The sequence below is a fragment of the Monodon monoceros genome, unplaced genomic scaffold, assembly GCF_005190385.1.
Source record: "Monodon monoceros isolate NGI ecotype Baffin Bay Population unplaced genomic scaffold, NGI_Narwhal_1 Super_Scaffold_22, whole genome shotgun sequence".
Lineage (NCBI taxonomy): Eukaryota > Metazoa > Chordata > Mammalia > Artiodactyla > Monodontidae > Monodon > Monodon monoceros.
Window position 1 is genome coordinate 21124815 of NW_021703779.1, and position 23712 is coordinate 21148526.

The 23712-nt window shown below is 39.9% G+C and overlaps 1 protein-coding gene across 3 annotated transcripts in view; it reads left to right on the top strand.

The window, feature by feature from the left end:
- The window catches only part of ZFX (zinc finger protein X-linked), a 56122-nt gene that overhangs the window by 23332 nt on the left and 9078 nt on the right, over positions 1-23712 (top strand). The window contains exons 2-3 of one of the 3 annotated variants that reach the window (XM_029240403.1): positions 4832-4920; positions 7660-8229. In XM_029240403.1, the coding sequence (XP_029096236.1) occupies positions 4860-4920; positions 7660-8229 (631 nt within the window). In that variant the 5' untranslated portion in view covers positions 4832-4859. Of the gene's footprint in view, positions 1-4831; positions 4921-6707; positions 7276-7659; positions 8230-23712 lie in introns of those variants that run through there. The other 2 variants (XM_029240405.1, XM_029240404.1) reach the window with 2 other exon arrangements.

Below are 23712 nucleotides of genomic sequence, written 5' to 3' on the forward strand. Positions count from 1 at the left end.
CAAATTATATTCATTATCCCAGATTTAAGACAGATAAAATGCCACTGCTATAGCTATTAACTTGGCATGGTATTTTTATTGCTTTATTTTGAAGAATTGAAGACAATTATTGTGAATTTTCTGAGTTTCTCTCAAACCGGTATTTCCCTTAAAATGGTACGTTTTTCTGTTGTGAATTCTTCCATAGCATTTTTAGAATCATGACTCCTGCATCTGGGAAGGGAATATTTTACGGAGCTTAAGGTGAGAGTGACGTCCCAGAAGTATTTTGGGGGCATTTGATAATCAGACTGAACATTAGTATGTGTTCGCCCACAGCGTTAGGTTCTTGGTTCTCTGAATGGGTCTGCTTATTTGTCTTCAGATTCAACTGTTCTCTGGGCTTGGTTCTTGCAGCAAAGGAAGTGGCACTTTGCATTACATCATCAGCTTGTGCTCCCCACCCTTACTTTATGACAGTCCTGAGAACTTTCCTGAGTAGGTTCTATCCTAAGAACATTGGTTTCATTCTGGTTGTGAGAGAGATTTACTTCTAACCCCACAGGGATTACAAAGTTGAAGTATAGTCATCTCTGCTTAGAAGTTCAAAACATGTTTTTTTCTGATTTGAGTTTTTATAATGACAAAATAGAAGGAAAAATAACCAGTCAAAACTGTTTGTTGAACAACTATTGCTTACCTGAGTCAAAATAAGGTGAGTGGACACCCTCCATTTGGGCCAGAATATCTGTTAGGAAATGGGTATGATGTGAAATGTTGGGAAATAAGTGTGTTATGGTAGCTTGGGTTAATATTTTAGAGCACCCTGAATTTTGGGGAACTGCCGAAGCTTTCTGAGCAGGGGAGTGCCATGATCAAAGCAGTACTTCCGAGGATTAGTCTGCCCACAGATTGCAGCAATGCCCTGGCATTTGGCACCAGCCCTTAGTTGTAGGTTCCTGGTCATTTGTTGTGGGAGTGGCAGAAAGCGAAAGGCCAGTTGAGAGGCTATTTTTGTTCCCTGGGGATCAGGAAATATGAAGCTGAGAATGGTGACAGTGGGAGTAAAAAGGGACAGATTCCTGGGAAGTTGTGGAGAAGGGAGGGACAGTCTGACAACCTGACGGAATATAAGCAGGGAAGAAGGAAAAGGCCTTAGTGGTCATGTCAGGAGAAAGCAAGGTTTTCTCCTGATGAAAATGTTCAGCATGGGACTTCTCTGGTTGTATAGTGGTTAAGAATCTGCCTGCCAATGCAGGGGACATGGGTTCGATCCCTGGTACGGAAAGATCCCGTATGCCGTGGAGCAACTAAGCGCGTGCGCTACAACTGTTGAGCCTGCGCTCTACAGCCCTCGAACCACAACTACTGAGCCCACGTGCCGCAGCGCTGAGCCCAGGCGCTGCAACTACTGAAGCCCCTGTGCTCTAGGGCCCGCGTGCAGCAGCTACTGAGCCCACGTGCTGCAACTGTTGAAGCCTGGGCGCCTAGAGCCCGTGCTCCACAACAAGAGAAGCCACTGCAGTGAGAAGCCCGCGCACTGCAACGAAGAGTAGCCCCCACTTGCCACAACTAGAGAAAGCCCGCGCACAGCAACGAAGACCCAACGCAGCACCCACCGCCAAAAAAAAAAACAAAAAAAGATGTTCAGCAGACAGTCTGGTGGAAGTGTTAGGTACTACCCTGAGTATGTGGATTTGGGGAATCATCTTTGTGTAAATGCTAGTTGAAACCCTGGAATAAAGAAAAAGAAGAGAAGAGGGCTGAGTGTCCCACCCTGGGCAGGGTTGCAGTAGTGGGAGAGGAGCAGCAGAGTAAACAGCAGTTGGGAAGATGGGAAGAGGAATAGGATGTCACTTAAACTGAGGTAGGAGAGAATTTCAAAATCGAGGGGATTATCCATCAAACTCTAGTAGAAAAGCTGAGAAAAGGAGTTATTGTGCAGGTGGAGAATTCTTAGAGTTGATGGGTTTGGGTTTATGTAGGGAAATTGGGGAGAGGAGCCTTAAATACCTTAAGGAACCCCATTTATTGCCTTCTAAATTGGCTTGATTTCATGTATACTATGCCATTATGCTTAGAAAATTAGCTTATGTTTATCATTTTGTAATTACATTTTTAAAAGGGGAGAAAGTGTTATGGCTATAGGTGATTTTGATGGGGAGAGAGCAGTGACAGCTTATTCAGAGCATGTACATTTTCCATTTTTTATAGTTGAAATTTTTTTTTGTTTTTTGGTCCTTTTGTTTGAAGCACTTTGAGTAAATAACGTCAAACATGCTCTTTCCTGAAAATGAATAGAATATGTCTCAGAGTTGACAAGCTGAAAATCTGTTTTTTATATTAACATTAATTGAGTTTCTCATGGATATTTCATTAAGGAGTATATATATGTATATAAATGCAAGTTTGGCATCTGAAAATAAGACATAAATAATCATAATTTACAGCCAACAAGTAGAGTCAGGGAAAAAAGATAAAGTGCTATAGAAATTCAGAGTGGGGAGAGATTATTTTCAGCTTTTTCTTCTTGTGTGTGTGGGGAAGGGGACTTGGAAGATCCAAGCAGAGATGATAGGGGAAAGGTGTTCTGGGTAGAAGAAACCCTGAGGCAAATATAGAGTTTGGGTGTTATGTGGACATGGGGCATTTTTGTTTGGTTGAAGTGTGTTCATATGGTGGTCGGGCAAGGTGCCTGAAGGAGAGTTAGGGAAGATAATGAGAGAAAGATAGTTTGCAGCTGGAACTTAGAAGATGGCAGGAGTTTCAACTTTATTTGCAGGCAGCAGGGAGCCATTAAACATTTTTTGAACAGAGGCCTGATATCACCTGGCTGATGCTTTAGAAAAATGATTCTTGTTGTTGTTATTTGAAATTTTAGTAAGCAGCATGCGGCACTTATATCATCAGCAAAAAATGATAAAAGTAAAAGAAAGATGCATCTAATAGAACCATTTAGGTTGGATTAGAAAGTGAGAAAGTAGAGATAAGGAAACCAGTGAGGGAGGAGGTTTATGTAATATTTGCAACATGAGTAAGCCCTAATCCCTGATGTGTGCTCTTTGAAGCAATGATTAGTACTAAGTAGTATATTATTTGATTGGGTTTTTTTGTTGTAAGTTTTTGGCTTAAGTAGAAAAGGAATCAGTAAGGTCATTGGGGTGGCTTGCAAAAACTCAAGGTAGACTGTAGCTGGACCTCAGAAAGGTCTAGAACCAGGAGCTAAAAAGCTATTATTGGTAAGCCTCCCTTCCCTGCTCCCTCTCCTCTATTTCTCAGAGCATTCACTGGATTCTTTTTATTATTATTATTATTTATTATTATTTTTTTTTTGCGGTATGCGGGCCTCTCACTGTTGTGGCCTCTCCCGTTGCGGAGCACAGGCTCCGGACGCGCAGGCTCAGCGGCCATGGCTCACGGGCCCAGCTGCTCCGCGGCATGTGGGATCCTCCCGGACCGGGGCACGGACCCGTGTCCCCTGCATCGGCAGGCAGACTCTCAACCACTGCACCACCAGGGAAGCCCTCTTTTTATTATTTACTTGTAAACTTTATCTCACTAGTCTAAGCTGAAGTTGGAAAATGACCTTCCTCACCTCATATGTTCCAGCCGCCAGGAGAGGAGAGGGGAGAGACAGAGACAGAGAAAGATAGACTGAGTGACCTTTGCTCGTGGTTTCGATTCTCAGGGGTAGGACTTTGATTTTATTGTGCTCAAAGATGAACTTATTTTTACCGTTTTATAGTTAGTGCCAATCAACTATGGCCAGGAGAGTATAAATACACTGCAGGAATTTACTTCTCTAGATTGGGGGATTAGTTTTTTGTATTTTTTTTGTGTGTGTGGCTTATTTATTTATTAAAAAAAATATTTTTTTTTTTTGGCTGCACCGGGGCTTCGTTGCTGCGTACGGGCTTTCTCTAGTTGTGGCAAGTGGGGGCTACTCTTCGTTGCTGTGCGTGGACTTCTCATTGTGGTGGCTTCTCTTGTTGCGGAGCATGGTCTCTAGGTGCATGGGATTCAGTAGTTGTGGCATGCGGCCCCAGTAGTTGTGGCCCACGGGCTCTAGAGCGTAGGCTCAGTAGTTGTGGCACACGGGCTTAGTTGCTCTGCGGCATGTGGGATCTTCCCGGACCAGGACTTGAACCTGTGTCCCCGGCATTGGCAGGCAGATTCTTAACCACTGCGCCACCAGGGAAGCCCGATTGGGGGATTAGTTAAGAGGTCATTGTAAGTTAGGCAGAAATCCCAAAGGGTGTTTACTGTAATTATGCACTTCGAATCTTTAACCGTTGTTTAGCGTATTGGTTGAAAAATAGCAGACTACATTAAATTCAGAGAAGTAATATGAAAATTGTGCAGGAATTTCCTCCCGATAAGCTACAGAGTATAAATTGAACCTTAATAAAGCCGGTTACTCTTGTGGGCGTGAGGAGTATACAGAGTGAGAGGAGACCAGAGTGCTGGGGTGCTGGAAATGTTCTCTGGCTTGATCTGGGTAGAGTAGTGATTACACAGATTTATGCATGTGTCAGAATGCATCAAGACGTTTGCAGTGTGTATGTATGTACGTATGTATGTATGATGTATGTAAGCAGTATCTCAAAAAGTCGAGGCAAAGCTGACTTATTTGATTTATCCACCTTTCCTTGTCATATAGATGCCCATGTATCATTATGTTTTTGGCAATTTAATTTTAACTTTTCCCTTTTATTTCAGATAGACACATTTTTGATAGATGTTCATCTGTCACATAATTTTTGGTGTTTCAGAAATGTAAATAGTATGATGACATTTTTTAATACATATATTAAAAAAAGTAATACTTGGTTTACTTTTTCGCCTAATTTAGGAGCTGTGACTGATGAGAATTAAAGGCCATGGATGAAGATGGACTTGAATTACAACCACAAGAGCCAAACTCATATTTTGATGCAACAGGTATAACTACTGGGGTTGTTCCACTTCCCACCTACCAGATTTGGAGTTGGTTGTCAAGTGGAAAAATTGCTAGACGCTGTCATTGATATTTACACTTAGGTATCTTGTTATCCTATCAAGCTTAGAGATGTTAAAGTGAGTATATTATTATTCCCCTCCTTAAAATTTGGCTCCCTCATAACCAACACTCATATTCTTGTCAGTAACAGCAACATTATCAAAACCTTAGTGTTTAGTTCAGTCCTGTTAAAGTTCTCCCTTCGAAAATATTCCTTGCTTACATCTCTTCATTCTACTTTCTTCCACATAGACCATTACCCGGCAGGTAAAGTATAAACCTAAGGCCCTCCATATTCTGACCCCATCCTACTTTAAAATCCTCTCTCTCGCAAGTTAGCAAAAGGAGTCTTACCTCACTCCCCAAACTGTACAAGGAGAATTAAATTTATGAAGTTCTAAAAATAGGAAAAAAGTATTCACAATTTTGGATTACTCATGGTTCCAGTTATATAACATAGTGAAGTGATTATGCTAGGTTTTGTAATATAAAATGGTTTTGTATCACACTAATTAGCTACCCTTATAAATAAAACGTTAATGAGTTTTCCATTGGACTTGAAATGACTGTATTGCATACTAAAGAAATAGCAATTAACTTTATCAGGAAATTAAATATTAGCGATTTTTAATTTTAACTCTTCTTTAATCTCTAAGTCTGTTGGGGGTTTGTGTATTTTTCTTAACAATTTGGGATAGTCTTTTGACTCACATTTGGTAATTTCAGCTTGATAATGATAAATGCAAAGTTTTGATTCTTTCTTCTTTAGAACATGAAGTATAATTAATGTGCTTGAAAGAGAGACTAAGCTCTTTGGAGAAAAAAGCACACCATTTACTAGCTTAATGTTGCCACAAGCAAGCCTGGATCATGGGCTAAGGGGTAGATTGAAGGGCTGTTGCATTTTAGCCCTGATTGTTAACACTTATGGTGTTTGTTTATCTTTGAGCAAGTCACTTAATCTGCCAGGGCCTCCATTTTCATGTGTCCTAATAATAATGAAACCTTTCATTACAGTTTTTCAGAACACTTCCCATATATTCCCATTTGATCATCACAGCAGTCCTGTGAGGTATGCATGGCAGATACTACTGTCCTCATTTCACTGATGAGGAAACCGAAACTCAGAGGTTAAATGACTTGCCCAAGGTCACAAAACTAATAAGTGTCCAAATCCTGCTCTCTGATTTAGATTTTTCTAACCAGTACTCTTGCCACTAAATACTTTCATCTTCATGTCTGCAAAATGGAGATTACAGTGATCTATTGCTTGATGTTAATATTGAGAATATTGAAAACAGCATAAAGCATTTTGTAGAAGTTCTGTGGGAATTAAAGCAAGCACTCTCTATTATTTCTAGGTGTAAATAAAATGGATATTAACTGGCTTTAAGATTTCTTACATTTTTAAAGGTTCTTTGGCCCTTGTTGATTATTTGTGTTTGTTTAAAAAAAAAAAGCCATGTGTCTCTCTGAGGGCCTGGCCATTGACACAGAGTCATTGAGTTAGGCAGCTGCTTGGACTCAGCCTGGTCTGAGTCACATCCAGAAGCACTAATCGACTGAATAGCTTTTTAGGTAAGACTTTTATAAAATATTGTTTGCTTTTCTCTGGATCAGGAGCCAAGGTACCAGATTTGTTTTATTTTATCTTACATTATGTTTTTGGCAAGGATATCTGATTTCGATTCTCATTTGTGGCATTTATTCAGAGTAGTATTTACTGAGCACCATAACCTGTGCAAATTGTGTGATCTTGGTGAAGTCATTTAATCTCACTGGGCTTCAATTGATTCAACCCTCTACCTTCACTTGTTAACTGCAGAGTGGACTAGAGTAGGGTTTCTTATGTTCTGAGGAAGTGCCAGGGGGATTGGCATATGGGGGGATGGGAGGAAGCTGAATGGAGGCGGACTACCCTGGTGAGGTTGGGGCAGGCCCCACTCCAACTAACCTCACCTTCCATTGCTCCAGAGCAACTGCACTTTTATTCATTTTATCTGTCTACAGAGGCTCCTTAACCAGTTGTCTTTCTCTTTAACTGTGGCCTTCTAGCCCTCTTTTTATTTATGGCCCGATTCTTTTTATATTCTAGATTCGGAGGATAGTTTCTGAATTTCCATAATCATAAATGGAGGATATTGGTGGGATATTGTTCTAGAACAAAGGAGGAGAAAGGGGAAATGAAGGGAAGTAAAAGAAAACATGGGAGAGATGGACAGGAGAAAAAAATATGAGTTGAAAGAGAGATGGAGCAAGAAGGGAAAGAAGTGAAAAACATATAATGAAGGAAAATGGTATATTTGCCACCTGAAGTTGCTTTACTTATTAATTTTTATAATCATCCCTTAAGTACCTATGCATATGGGTTTAGTTTTAGTCAGCCTAGAATATTACTTTCATGAATATATTTTTGTGTGTGTGACTGCCTCATTTACTTTTTCTTTTATTTCCTTACCTGTTAATTGATTTGGGATGAGTATAAAAGTTCTTGTATTAAGAATTTCTATTTCTGATATGATTCAAAAATAGATTATCTCTATTTCTTTAATCTATCTTAATGTTTGAGACAACTGAGGAGCTAGTTTGTTTTCCTGGTAGAAATTAAGTAACATTTATATTAATTGAGGTAGTCATGCATGTCTACCTGAAATTTGTGATTTTAATTTTTTTTTTTTAAGGAGCTGATGCTACACACATGGATGGTGATCAAATTGTTGTGGAAGTACAAGAAACTGTTTTTGTTTCAGATGTTGTGGATTCAGACATAACTGTGCATAACTTTGTTCCTGATGACCCAGACTCAGTTGTAATCCAAGATGTTATCGAGGACGTTGTTATAGAAGATGTTCAATGTCCAGATATCATGGAAGAAGCAGATGTATCTGAAACGGTCATCATTCCTGAGCAAGTGCTGGACTCAGATGTAACCGAAGAAGTTTCTTTAGCACATTGCACAGTCCCAGATGATGTTTTAGCTTCTGATATTACTTCAGCCTCAATGTCTATGCCAGAACACGTCTTGACGAGTGAATCCATACATGTGTCTGATGTTGGACATGTTGAACACATTGTTCATGATAGTGTCGTAGAGGCAGAGATCGTCACTGATCCTCTGACAGCTGACGTAGTGTCAGAAGAAGTATTGGTAGCAGATTGTGCCTCTGAAGCAGTCATAGATGCCAATGGGATTCCTGTGGACCAGCAAGATGACGACAAAAGCAACTGTGAGGACTACCTTATGATTTCTTGTAAGTCTTGGGGTACAGTGGTTGTCAAAGGTGTTTTTGAAGGCTGTCTAACTTATATCAGGGGTGAAGTTTTCTTGACTTCTATAAAACTAAATCTCATGGACCTTCCTTCATTGTTGTTTCAGTTTGGAGCCTGTGAGATAACTCAAAATTAAGAAAAGTGGAATGGTACAGAGTAGAATCATTTCTCTGTAAGGACACAGTAGAAAGATGAGATTTCTTCAGTCTAGAGATCAGAGATTGAAAGGACTAGAACTGAACTTTGTGAAATCATAAAGGATGTGATTAGGCTGTTACCAGCCTTCATTAGAATTAGGAACCCCCTTGAAACTTAAAAGGAGTTCAACTTAGAGGAAAAATATATACCGAAACTACTTATATTCTTGTATATGGATGTACAGTACTACTTATGTAATACTATGTACTATGTAAAATGCTCTTTATGTAACAGATAGCATGGAAAAGAGCTCTGGCATAGTATTTAAACAAATATTCCAAAACATGATTTCAAGTATGATGGACTCATACTAGGTTATTGAAGAAAAGTAAGGTGTTTTGGAACACACCTCTAACATCTGGGAGAACAGCTATGTCTTCTTACAATTTATTTCTTGGTACCACTTTCAGAGATCCTGAGGATCCTAATCCTCAGTTGGATAGACCACAGTTCTGACCCAGTGTGGAAATTCTGATTATGCCTCTAGGAACTAAACTTCAGACAAATAAAGACTCACAGACTATTTGCTTATATAAATGCACGAGACCATTTGCTTTGCTTAAATACCTGTTATAAAACAGGAATTTAATATAAAATATTGGAGTCCACCAGCATTTTAGGAAATACCTTTTTTTTTTTTTTTTTGCGGTACGCGGGCCTCTCACTGTTGTGGCCTCTCCCGTTGCGGAGCACAAGGCTCCGGATGCACAGGCTCAGCGGCCATGGCTCACGGGCCCAGCCGCTCCGCGGCATGTGGGATCCTCCCGGACCGGGGCACGAACTCGTGTCCCCTGCATCGGCAGGCAGACCCTCAACCACTGCGCCACCAGGGCAGCCCAGGAAATACCTTTTAAAAGTTCTTAAGATTTTGGAAATCAGAGAGTTCTTCGTGTAAAGAGGAGGAAAATGCCTTCATTCAACACGTGTTTACTGTGCCCCTACTATGTGTCAGACGTTTTTGTAGATAGTACAAATATGGATATGTGCTAAATAAAAATTACACAGGGTTTCCCTGGTGGCGCAGTGGTTGAGAGTCCGCCTGCCGATGCAGGGGACACGGGTTCGTGCCCCGGTCCGGAAAGGTCCCACATGCCGCGGAGCGGCTGGGCCCGTGAGCCATGGCCGCTGAGCCTGCGCGTCCGGAGCCTGTGCTCCGCAACGGGAGAGGCCACAACAGTGAGAGGCCTGCGTAACGCAAAAAGAAAAAAAAATTACACAAACCATTGTCCTTGGAGAGCTTACAGTCTACAGTGGGAGAGAAAGATAGGTTACACTGTGATGCAGAGGTGTGACTAAATTGCTGTGGAGACAGAATGGAGTTGCTGACCTTTGAACTCAAGGATGAGTTCCTAGTTTTGCAGGATGAAGAAGGACATGGATAGGAGGGAGCCATTCTAGGCAAATGGTATATAGTATGTCAAAAAGGTCTTGGCTTCTGTTGGGAATAATGGGAACTTTAGGATGTACTCATATCTTTGTGCACTTTCTGTTTATTTACTTAAAATAAATTTCTAGAAATAATATTGCTGGATCAGAGGGTATACATATTTATAAGTCTGGTTATATTTGCCTCGGTATTTTGCCTAATATAATTCCTTCCACCAAGTTTATGAGAATGTCCCTTTCCCTACACTCTGACCAACATAGGGTATTGTTTTCCATTTTAATTTTTGCCACTCTGACAAGGAAAAATGTAATATCCTGTTTCAAGTTTGAATTTATTTTAGGAAGGTAATCCTGGTAGTAGAAGTTGGAATGGTTCCTACATGAGAGAAGTTGGAATGGTTCCTACATGAGATAAAGAAGATCCTAAGTACCTTCATAGTAATGGGAGTAGAGCAGGGGAGCTGGATTTAAGAGAGATTAGGAAGTAAAATGAATGCGATTCAAGGAGGACACTAAGGTTTCTGCCGTGGGAGATTGGGTGCCTGGTTATGCCATTACCTGGGAGGAGGAATAGATTTGGTGGAAAGAAAATGTTTCAGGACCTGTTAAAAGTTTAGGTTGCTTGCTGGGGACAATCTGGTGGATGTTTTCTGTAGGCAGTTGAAAATATGAATTTGGTGATTTTGAGAGAGTTTGTGACTAGAGGAAGAAATATGGGACAACGGAATATAGGTAGTACCCTATGTGGAAATGGGTGGTGGTCCCCAGAGAGTGCTTGTCAAAAAAGAGTGTCAAGTATGGATCCTTTGGGCATTTAAGAAGTAGGCAGAGGAGAGCCTATGAAAGTCAGGAGGTTTTAGGAAGAGGAAGAGGAGAAAAATCTTTAGAATGTTTTTAACACTGTCAAAGATAAGCAGAATTTCTAAGAGTGTTAGTTACTGAGGAGGGAGTGGGCTTTTTCGTTAGGCAGTTAGGAGGTCATTGATATCTTTTTTTTTTTTTGAATTATCCTTTTTGTTTTATTTTTGTGGGAAGGCAACTTTATTTTTTTTAATTTTTAAATTTTTTATTATTATAACTATTGGGTGTAATATAGGCTCAAGGATGTATAGTACAACATGGGGAATATAGCCAGTATTTTGTAATAACTATAAATGGAAAGTAACCTTAAAAAATTGTATAAAAAGTTATTGGTATCTTAATTAGAATAGTTTCAATAAAGCATGGGCCAGTGGAGAAGAGATAGAGGAGATAAGCTGTAATGGATTGAGAAGTTGGTGGAAGTGGTGGAGTAGGTGAAGCAGTTTGTATAAATTGCCATTTTGGTCAGTGAAGGGACAGAAGAAGCAAGAGTACAGCTTTTGATGGTTGGATGGATGGTGGAAGTGTGTTGAGCATATATGTAGGTTTACAGGTGCAGGACACAAACAGTTGAACAGAGACTGAAGATATAGGAAGGGCTAACAGTTGGAGCAGGTTCCAGAGCAGAGGAACGGAGTAGGGTCCAGGGCAGTGGTGGAAGGCTGGTAGGTGAGTCCTAGAGAGAAAGAGTCCCCTTCTCCGAGACAGGAAGGCAGTTAAGGATCAGGAAAATTGGAGAGCCTGGGCCTGGGACAGTAAATTTAAAAGGAGTGTTTGAATGTTGGGAGCTGTTTTCTCTGTGTAGCAAATTCACCTGCTAATATAGAAGGACTTGCAGAGGTTGGGTGGGAGTTGAAGGGTAGTGGCAAAGGGTTGAAAAGCCTATGTCGTATGGGGATGGGCCAGGGCAGGAAGCTAAGAACTTACAGATTGCTGAACGAACTGCAGGGGCCAGCTGAGATTGGGAGACCTAAGTTTGTATGTAAGATGCACTATTTAAATGAAAATGCTATTTTTAAATATAACTACCGGATTTTCTATCCCACGACTAGGCAACCCAGGGGCAAGGCTGGAGAAAGGAGGGAATTGGGTTCATTGTGCTTTATGAGGGGAGGAGGATCTGGTGAAATACTTGAGAAAGCACTCTCTGTTCTTGACTTCTCTTTCCCTTTTCTGTCCTTTCTGTCTTAAACTTGTTAGCTAAGGAGTAAAGTTCATGGCATTAGTTCGACCTTCAGCTGCACACTGTCTTTTACCTTTATTACTCTTGTAGGAAGTCAACCCTCCAAGAAAGTCATCCAAAAAACCAGACGTTTCGTTAGTAATGGTTGACATAGTGTAGTAGATTCTTGTATTAGAGCTCAGACTTACAAAATTTTTATTAAAAATTTTATTTATAGTCATCTTTTTTTCAGGCCCTGGGTTTGTGCTAATTGATATAGATTTTAATGTTCCTGAAAAAGTAAATACAGATAGACACAAACTGCTCTTGTACTGTATTTTAGTATATTTTATATATGTACGTAAAATACGTATTTTAGGGCTTCCCTGGTGGCGCAGTGGTTGAGAGTCCGCCTGCCGATGCAGGGGACACGGGTTCGTGCCCCGGTCTGGGAAGATCCCACATGCCACGGAGCGGCTGGGCCCGTGAGCCATGGCCGCTGAGCCTGCGCGTCCGGAGCCTGTGCTCCACAACGGGAGAGGCCACAACAGTGAGAGGCCCACATACCGCAAAAAAAAAAAAAAAAAAAAAAGATGATAAAGTAGCAAGTAGTAGTGTCATGGATAGTGTACATTGGCACAAACATTCTTTGTCACAGTATAGCTGCCTTTGAGGTCAGGATGACCTCTTCATCTAGTCTTTGCTCTCTAGATGTTGTGATTGCTTCTAAATTGATTGTATGTTTCTTGAGGACAGGAACTGTCTATTGCATCTTAGCTACTTATGTATATTCGCCATCAAATCCTTTGGCATATTAGATGTGAAATATTTGTTGAATAAATGAATGCTATAGCTGAAAGTCTGTGGACATCACGCCTCATCCAAGGTATTAATGACACATTTCTTCCCTACCAGTAGCTGTGGCTGTTACTTGGTTCTGGTCGGGCTAGATATGGTGGCACTGCTTTATGGTACTTAGGAGTTTTCTGGCTCTCTGAAAGGTGGAGTGTTTGAATCATCCACTTGTTACTCAAATTGTTTCTTAGTTCTCCATGAATCTGAGACAGCTGCCAGGCATCCCTAATTTCTTTGCAGTGGTCTTCACCCTCCTACAGTTTCACTCTGCAGCTGCATAGTCAAGATGCTATTTTGTGAAACATCAGTTTGTACAGTAGGGAAAGTTGGAGAAGATCTGGTGATGATGAGTCAGGCACTGCCTTATAACAGCTGCAGGAAACAAAATATTCTTTGGGTGCCTCTGATATTAATATGATCAAGGAAATGTCACTCTAGGTCTTGTTGACATCTCTCATGTCTTTTAATTAGGACAGTTAGGTAGGAGATGAATGGAAGTTAGGTGTTCCTTTCTAATCCTAGATTCAATTTAAGTTTTGGAATAAACTTTTTTTTTGGTAATAGCTTTTCATACACATACCATACTGTTCACCCGTTTAAAGTGTGCAATTCAGTGGTTTTTGGTATATTCATAAACTTGTGCAATCATCCTCACGATCAATTTTAGAAATTTTTTCATCTCCCCAAGGAGAAACCTCATATCCTTTAACTATCACTCATATTATCCCTCTCCATCCTCTCCAACTCTAAGCAAGCCCTAATCTACTTTCTGTATTTGCCCACTCTGGACATTTCATATCAGTGATAATCCTATAATATGTGGTGCTTTGTGTCTGGCTTCTTTCACCTAGCATAATGTTTTCAGCATTCGTCTATGTTGTAGCATGTATCAGTACTTCATTCCTTTTTATTACTGAATAATATTCCATTGTATGGGTATACATTTTAGTCTTTTCATCAGTTAATAAACTTTTGGGTTGTTTCCACTTCTTGGCTGTTAGGACTTCAATCAACATTTGTGTACAAGTTAGGACTTCAATCAGCATTTGTGTACAAGTTTTTGTTGGATATATGTTTTCATCTCTTCTGAGTATATATGTGGGAGTGGAATTGCTGGGTCATATGGTAATTCTATGTTTAACCTTTTGAGGAACTGCCAGACTGTTTTCTAAAGCAGCTGCACCATTTTACATTCCCACTAGCAGTGAATGAAGATTCCATTTTCTCCACATCCTCTCCAGTACTTGTTAATACTTTTTGGTCATAGCCATCCTAGTGGATATGAAGTGTGGTATCCTCTTGTGGTTTTGATATACATTTCCCTGATGGTTAACGATGTTGAGCGTCTTTTCACGTGCTTATTGGCCATTTGTATGTATTCTTTGGAGAAATGTCTGTTCAGATCTTTTGCCCTTTTTTTAAAAAAAATATATTTATTTGGCTTTGTTGGGTCTTCGTTGCTGTGCGCGGGCTTTCTCTAGTTGTGGTGAGCGAGGGCTACTCTTCGTGGCGGTGTGCGGGCTTCTCCTTGCGGTGGCTTCTCTTGTTGCAGAGCACAGGCTTCAGGCACGCAGGCTCAGTAGTTGTGGTGCACGGGCTTAGTTGCTCTGCGGCATGTGGGATCTTCCCCGACCAGGGCTCGAACCCGTGTCCCCTGCATTGGCAGGTGGATTCTTAACCACTGTGCCACCAGGGACGCCCATTTTGCCCACTTTTAAATTGGGTTTTTTGTCTTTTTTTACTGAGTTGAAAGAATTTTTGATATATTCTAGATGCAAATCCCTTATATGTGATTTGCAAATATTTTCTCCTGTTCTGTTGGTTGTCTTCACTTTTTTGATAGCGTCCTTTGATGTACAAGTTTTAAGTTTTGATGAAATCCAGTTTATCTAAACAGGCATACCTTGGAGATATTGCGGGTTTGATTCCAAACCACTATAGTAAAGCAAATATCGCTCTAAAGTGAGTCACATGAATTTTTTTGGTTTCCCAGTTATGTTAACACTATAGTGTAGTTTGTTACATGTGCTTTAGGTCTTAAAAAAATGTACATATCTTAATTAAAAATATTTTATTGCTAAAAAACGCTGATCAGCGGCCATGGCTCACGGGCCTAGCCGCTCCGCGGCATGTGGGATCTTCCTGGACTGGGGTATGAACCCGTGTCCCCTGCATCGGCAGGCAGACTCTCAACCACTGCGCCACCAGGGAAGCCCGAATTGCTGTACTCTTAATTCTATTCCATTGATCTATATGTCTATCCTTATACTGTTTTCATGTTATCAGAAATGGGTAGTGAATTTGTAAAATTTACTACCCTGAATATTAAAGTCTGAATTTTAAAGGCCAGGCAAAAATCCATAAGTGAGTTTTTAAAGGTTTAGCAAAATTAACAAGTTATGGCAACATAGTGTGTACTTATGGAAAACCAGCATACTTGGGTATGTGTGCTTACTGTTGATAGTAACACCAAAGAAAACAACTAATATGCCTCTGGAGTATGGGGCTTCTCCTGCCAAAGCCTGAGCACTTGGCAGAGAGTCTCTGTTCTAATGTAAACCTTTATGGTGCTTCATTTCTAATACACATTTTAATAAAATATGTGCTTTCAGTTATTTTAAGCAGTTTTAAAGAAGACAAACATTAACAAAAATTATAGCAAATAATTTAATCTTGGAACCTTTAAACTAGTTGGGTTAAGTGAAAGTTTATCAACATTTTTAACATGTTTATTGTAAACTTGGAAATTTTACTTGGTGCAGACCATAACTTTAATAAAACTTTTTGATGACAGTGAGTGTGGGGTAATAACATAGCTGTGTTCTCTCCATTTAGTTGTTTTTATATTCTAAGGTCAAAGACCTTTTCACTAAGATAAGCTTGTATTCAAAACACCATGTTCTGCAGTATGCAACTGCTTTTATAAAAGCTGAATGTTGATATATCATTAGATTGGTTAGTTCTTAACTAATGCTTATTGAACTATTTTGGTGTAGTAGCATATATATATATATATATATATATAATTTAAGTCCATTTGAATTAATATTTCAAGAAAGAGTTCAGGTACTAATGTGTGCAAAATGCTCTCAGACTCATCAGACCCATCTTCTAATGGCCCTTGAGTCAGTGGGCATTTCCATCAGAAGATATAATTAAGTTTGTTTGGTGAGGTTTGTTTTTAATAAAGTTCTCTTTTTGGGCAAAAATGTTTAGGATTGTGTTTATGGTTTGATTGTTATCAAGTCAATATGGACGGTTTTAAAAAAATTTTAAAACTTAAGCTTTTTTATCCCAAGAATTATTTAGCTGGAGATTTGTAACAAGTTGGTAACAATACAAATAGGTAATAGTAAACCTTCAATAAATAATATCTTTGTGCCAGGACTTACTATATAATTTGTTAATTATAGCAACCTTATAACGTTGGTGTTACCACTGTTTTACAGATTGGGGAACTGAGGCTCTATTTAAGTAACTTGTCCAAAGTTACACAACCAGCTAGCATTAGGGTGAACGTTTGAAATCAAGTGTGTTTTATTCCAAAATGTCTAGTCCCCACTCTCACATTGCCCTTCTTCATGTGTGTGTGTGTACAAAGTTAATACTACAGAGCAGTAGAGTTTGGGATAAATAGTGCTTATTGGTGGACAGAAGAGGCAAATAGAGTTCCAGTGATTTACTAAAATTTGCAGTATTACTGCATACCAATTTCAAGGACGTTAGGAAATAATTTAGAGGGGGCGTAAACATTTTCTTATTTAACCCATCATAGCAGAATCTACTCAGGCAGCCTCCAAACCTTTTTCCATTGTTTTTCTACCTCAGAAATGTTATTTTTTTCAAATTTATGTTTACATGAGAAAAAGGAATTGTGTATAAACTATTATTTTTATACTCTTGCCCATGTTTACTTTTTCTTGTATCTTTATTCACAAACATTTATTGATAAGCCACGATAAGCTAGGAACTGTGCTAGCCGTTAGAGATAAACAGTGAAAGTCTCTGACTTTAAAAGTTCACAGTCCTGGAGAGAAGACAAACAGAAGCAGATAATTACAGTTTAGTGTGAAAAGATATATAACTGGATGTACAAAGCATTTTGGAAGCACTAAGGGAAAAGATGTTGGGAAATTTTGGGTACACTTGGGTGAGCTAAATGCTATGAAAGTGTTATTAGCCAAAGTTCTGTGGAAGCTTGGTTGAAGACATAACTGAATTTATTTCATCTCTACTCCTGTGCATTTCCTTCCCTCTTACATTGTTTTGAAGCAAATTCTGCTCGTCATTTCATTCATAAGTATTTCAGTATATAGTTCTGAAAGATAACGATTTAAAAAAAAATAAACAGTAATACCATTATCACATCTTTAAAAAATAATGTGGGATGAACTTAATTTGAAGAGGGAATGAAATGTTCAGTGGGCAGCTGAGGAGGGAGGAATGGCAGAGAGGAGAGCATGTTTATTTGGAGGGAGCTGGGAAAGATCTGTGAGTGTTCAGAGACTTCTTCTTTGGGGTGCAAATAATGTCTCTGATGAGGTGAATGGAGAAAATGATGAGAAGTGAGTGGCAAAGTAGGGAAAGGCACAGTCATAAGGGCTCTTGAATATACTAAGAAGCCTGCTCTGCCTTTTTGATGTGGGGAGTTGTTAGAGGGTTGTAAGCAGATTAATAGTAACATGATTAGATTTACAGTTCAGAAAAGTAACCTTAACGGCGCTGTCGAGAGCAGACGAGGTAAGAGTAAAATCAGAAACCAAAAAGGCACACTATGGGAGGAGGTTGTAGTAGTCCAGCTGAGGAACAGAAGATGATGGTTTGAAATAAGGTTCTATCAGTAGAGTTTGACGGAAACTGCTTCATGACATACTTAGAAAGTAGGATTTGGATTAAATTTAGGGTTGAGGAAGAGGGAGGGTTTGAAGCTCCCTCTCAGGCTTCTGGCTTGTGCAGCTGGGCAGATGGTAAAACCATCACTAGAAACGGAGCACATTAGACAAGCTGAGGGTCTGTATACATGGTTGCTGCCTGCCGCTGTCTACTGTACAGCTACAGTGTCAGCAGCACCCCACGGATGCAGTTTGTGGTGGCCCTGGCCTTCTAGTTTAGGTATTTTGACCAGTTGATCTGATGTTAGCTCCTCATTAAGCACAACTTTTGTCATAGTGTAGACATCCAATAAAAAGTTGTTCGGGGAATGAATGATAAATAAATCCAAATCTCTATATGTTTAATGCATAAACTCTGAGGATTAGTACCATCTAATGACTTGTTTATTGATTCTAGAGGCTGTTAGTACAGGAGACATGGTTAAATATTTGTTTATTCCTTTGTTCTGTGGGCTGATTGCTGCATGTGTATGTGTCTTACCATTTTTTTAATATATGCGCTCTATCAGTTTTCGTCCTTAAACCATTTGATAAACCACAATAAAATTGTAGAATTTAAAAAATACATATCCACATGGGAATGTTTCTGAAATGTGAGAGAAGTCTTATTTATTGAACTAAGACTATTTAGAGAAGATGTCTAGCTTGTTCTGGTAAAATTCAAAAAGGTTTGTGTTAATCCATCTAAAATTATTGTCTTTACTGTAGGCATTCTGAAATTTATTTAGAAATCAACACTAAAATTAGTGAATTAAGCTCTCAACTTAACGTCCAATCAGGATGTCAGATTTATACTAAGAATAAAGTGCTCAAATAAGGTAAAGATGTTGTAGTCCTTCCCTCTCCCCACAACAAGATTTTGTTAAAAAGTCTACATCTTCCAAGTCTTAGAAGCAGTTGGAGCTTCACATTGGCCTTGTGATTCATGTTTACTGTTTATCTGCTTGAGGCCTAGATAAAAATTGTCTGATAGCTTTTGCCCTTGGAACAGATATCTGATTACTTGGTGGGATAATGGAGTTGGTCAGTGGAGAGAGGGGAGGAGAGAGGAAAGAGGGAGAGGGAGAACATGGCTGTCCTTTAATAGGGATCCTAGGGAAGCAACATGGTGTATGGAAATAGCACCTGTAGCTTAGAGTCAGCCAGCCTTCAACTTGGATGCCATTCCTGCTTCTCAGCAAGTTACTGACTTCACTTTGGCCTTAGTTTCCTTATTTGTGCAAAGGCAGTAATACTACCTGACCTACAGAGTGGTTGTGAGAACTAGAGGTCATGCGCACCAGGCATCCAGCACAAAGCATGCCTATCAGTAACTACTGGCCATTGGTGTTATCCACAAAGAGTATCTCTGTTGGTGGCATCCACTGGGCTAGCAAGACTAACTCTGGACTGGCTTCATTCAAGACCTTCCTGTTGTCCCATCAGGGGATTTTGGGGTAAAGGCAGGCAGAGGGTGGGATTGTAATAGTCATTCCTTTTCCCCCTGAATTGGTTAAGAAGTCAGTTCTTGCTTAACTAGTTCTTAATTAACTAGGGGTCTTAGACCAATTCAGTGCAATTTGGCAAATATTTTTCATTAATTATATCTCTGACACCATGCTGGAGATCACTGTAACTTAGGATAGGCACTTGAATGTCTCTGTTGCATTAATTCCCTGTCTACAGAATGAGACTAATTTCATTAAGCCTTTGAACCCCTCTAGGAAAATTTCAAGAATTAAAGGAGATCAGATTATAACCAGTTCTTTCAAATCTTTTATAGGCTATATAATAAAATTAAGATGAAATTTTAACCTCAGAAGGAGGGTTCTTGAGGAGGAAGGTAAGAGTGGGAGGTCTAGGGCTTCCCTGGTGGCGCAGTGGTTGAGAGTCCGCCTGTCGATGCAGGGGACACGGGTTCGTGCCCCGGTCCGGGAGGATCCCACATGCCGCGGAGCGGCTGGGCCCGTGAGCCATGGCCGCTGAGCCTGCGCGTCCGGAGCCTGTGCTCTGCAACGGGAGAGGCCACAGCAGTGAGAGGCCCGCGTACCACCAAAAAAACAAAAAACAAAACAAAAAACAAAACAAAAAAAAGAGTGGGAGATCTAAAAGTGATCTTTTTTGCTGTACGCAGCCTCTCACTGTTGTGGCCTCTCCCGTTGTGGAGCACAGGCTCCGGACACGCAGGCTCAGCGGCCATGGCTCACGGGCCCAGCCGCTCCGTGGCATGTGGGATCCTCCCGGACCGGGGCACGAACCCGTGTCCCCTGCATCGGCAGGCGGACTCCCAACCACTGCGCCACAAGGGAAGCCCTAAAAGTGATCTTTTAAATGTGTTTATCTACTAGAGCACTTGCTGCCTTGGCAGAATGCTTCTTGCATGTTAGTCTTTTAGGTGCTCCGGTTTCACATCTGTAAAATGGAGATAAAACACTTAAGTCCTGGGGTTGTTGTCATTGATTTCATGATAAAATATAGCGAAACTACCCACCACAGTGTCTGGGACATAACAGATGATCGTGAGCTTAGGTATCCTTTTAGGAGGAACTACCCATCCATGGTGTCTTCACTCTCCAATACCACCCACCCACACCGGAACCCTAAGGATGTCGAATACCAAGTTTTTTTTTTTTTTTTTGCGGTACGTGGGCCTCTCACTGGTGTGGCCTCTCCCGTTGCGGAGCACAGGCTCTGGACGCACAGGCTCAGCGGCCATGGCTCACAGGCCCAGCTGCTCCGCAGCATGTGGGATCTTCCTGGACCGGGGCACGAACCAGTGTGCCCTGCATTGGCAGGTGGACTCTCAACTACTGCACCACCAGGGAAGCCCGAATACCAAGTTTTTATTCCATAGTTTTTCTTTTGATTGGATTTTGGTTTAGAGGTTAAAAAAAAAATTGAAGTGATTAGGTAGTGAGATGACTGTTGGACTCATCAGAGTAAGTTAGAATAGGCTCTTGGTTCCGAGAAGCAAATTCCCTCTTCAGCAGCAATACTGAGGTACGGTTTTATGAAAAGGCTTGGTTTCCCACCTAGACATCAATCCTAACATTTATAACCTGGCACTCTTGTTAAACCTTTAGAAAAGATATGTGTATTCAGGCTGTCCCTTGAAGTAACTTATTTAGGAAGTAAAATCATCTTTATTTTTCTTTCAAATTAAGAAAATAGTCTGTTTCAAGATCTATCAGGTAGCTTCTGGTTCTGAAAGGCTGGGGTTTACTGACTGATCCATGTCCTCCTTGTGGGTACTGGTCATATAAAGACTTCAAGCTTAATTAGACTTTGTCATTGAGACTGATTATGCCCTTATAGCACGGGTTTTCTTTCTTAATTGTTTGTGCCGTCTAAGAAATACACTATCAAGTTTGACTTCTCCAGTTTTTTTTCTTTGAGTTCTCCTTTTTCCAGTGACTCCCTTCCTGAAGCTTTCTGTCTTTCTGATCCATTCTGGATTAGTTGCGTTTTAGGCTTACTATAATGCAGACAGTTTTCTAAAATTTTCCTTTTATCATTTCCTGAGACTAGTCCACTGTTTTCTGGATCCCTGTGCCATGTTCTTCCTTGATTTACTCCCTTATTTTACTGGGCCACATATTGAAATAACTTCCTAAGGAGTCTAGATTTGTATACTAAAAGTATTTTTTCTACCCTTTAAGTTGATTGATAACTTGGTTAGGTACGGAAGTCTAGGTTGAAGTGAATTTTCCCTGAGAATTTGTGATGGCATGTTTCACTGTCATCCAGCAATTGGTTTAGAAGCCTGATGCCATTTTGATTCTCATTGCTTTGTAGATGTTTCTTTTTCTTCTGGAAGTTTTAAAGATCATCTCTTTATCCCTGTTGGTCTGAAATATCATAGGGTTTTGTTTAGTTAGGTGTGGATCTTTTTTCTTTTCTTTTTTTAATATTTATTTATTTGGCTGCGCCGGGTGTTAGTTGCAGCACATGGGATCTTCGTTGCGGCATGTGGGATCTAGTTCCCAGACCAGGGATCAAACCCAGGCCCCCTGCATTGGGAGCACAGAGTCTTACTCACTGGACCACCAGGGAAGTCCTGTGGGTCTTTCTTCATGTGTTGTGTTATCATGCATAGTGAGCCCTTTGAAGATTCATGTTCTTCAGCTCTCTGAAATATTATTTTATTTAATATCAATATATTGCAAGATGAATTAAATATATAGTTTCTGAATTGCGCCAACCACACTTCAAGTGCTCAGTAGTCACATGTGGCTAGTGCAGATATATGGAACATTTCCATCATCGCAGGAAGTTCTCTTGGTTAGCACTGACCTGAAGGCTCAGTGAAATTGCAAACATGATCTCTTAAAACTCAGAGAAGAGGGCTTCCCTGGTGGCGCAGTGGTTGAGAGTCTGCCTGCCGATGCAGGGAATGCGGGTTCTTGACCTGGTCCGGGAAGATCCCACATGCCGCTGAGCAGCTGGGCCTGGGAGCTATGGCCACTGAGCCTGCGCGTCTGGAGCCCGTGCTCCGCAACGGGAGAGGCTGCAACAGTGAGAGGCCCATGTACCGCAAAAAAAAAAAACAAAACTCAGAGAAGAGATACAAAGGTTCAAAAAATGTATTACAAGACAATAGAGGCAGAAAACAAACTGACAGAATTCAGAAAGAAATTGAAAAGTAAAAATATGATCAAGATAAAAGCTACCACAGAAACAACTATAAGCATAAATATGCCTCAGTATATATAACCGGGGGCAGAGGGACACCTGGCTTTAGAAAATCACAAAAATGAAATGGTTAAAAAAAGATATAAATGATTATGGAGAAGATGGATAGATAGAGAAGATGGATAGATATGGGAGACAGATAAAGGAGACAAATGCACATAAGTGAAATTCCAGAAGGGAATAACTGATGAATTAGAAAAGTATTTATAATGGAAGAAATTTTTCTGAAATAAAGATTGGACTCTTCAAGGAACTTTCCTGAAATAAAGATTGAATATTTCTTTCAAGAAGTTGACAGAATGATAAAACCACTAAGTCATAATCACAGTGATGTTTAGTGAACTTTGGGGATAGAGTATTATAGGGACATCCGCACAGAAATACTCAGTGCTAGAAGACAGTGGAACAATCTCTACAAAGTTCTGAGAAAATGTAACTTAAGATTACGGTACGCCTGTATTTTGCTATAGTTTTGCTATTGCTAATGAGATCGTTGATAAGCCAAATTTTCTTCAGCTTTCAAGTTTAAAATACCAGATGAGATGTAAAGATGATTATTACATAAGGCTTGAGGAAACTGTGATGCCAATTTTCTTTTTTTAAATAGAAAAAACTGGGAAGAAAATTTACTACCTAATGATGCAATATCTGGTGAGACTATTGGTGATTTTTTTTAATAGTAAATTTTATACAGTGAACATATATTTCTTCAAAAATCAAAAGATGAAAATAGAGGTCTGAGTTCTAAAGACAGGTACCTCTTCACTCTCTCTCCCACCCCTCACTTATTTACTGACTGGGCAAATCACGTATCATCTCAGAGCTTTCCTTTCTTTATCTGGAAAAGGTAGGAATCAAATGAAATAAAAGTACACAGAAATGCTAAGGAAATTGAAAAGTACATAGAAATGCTAAGGAAATTGCAAAATGCTATGCAAATGGTAGTTATTATTAGAGGTGGCCTTAATTTCCAGAAATTATGCTCTTCTATTTTGGAGAGGCCTTATTCTGAAGCTTTAGTTCTTCATTACAGCATTAGAAAAAGGCACTTATGCAGAAATCATACGTATGATGACTCAGTTTTATCAAAGCCTTCTTTGTCTGTTTTTAGAAATTCATTTTTAATGGTAACTTTAAAATCACAGTGAAATGTTTAGTACTTAACAGGACCACCAAAATGTTGTGTTTTTTTTAAAAAAACAAATCACTTCTGTAATATTTCATATTCAGAATAATTTCATAGGTTGAGTTAGTGGGACACATTCTCAAGGTGAAAATCTGAAGGTGAATTCTACTTTTGTCTAATAATAGAATAGCTTTGCTAGGCTTTGGTAAGTCTGTATATTTCAGATGTGTTTCCCACACATGTATGAAAGCGAACAAATGTCTTACTCTAAGTTACAGGTAAATGCATGACATTTTGCAAGCTCCACAATGAT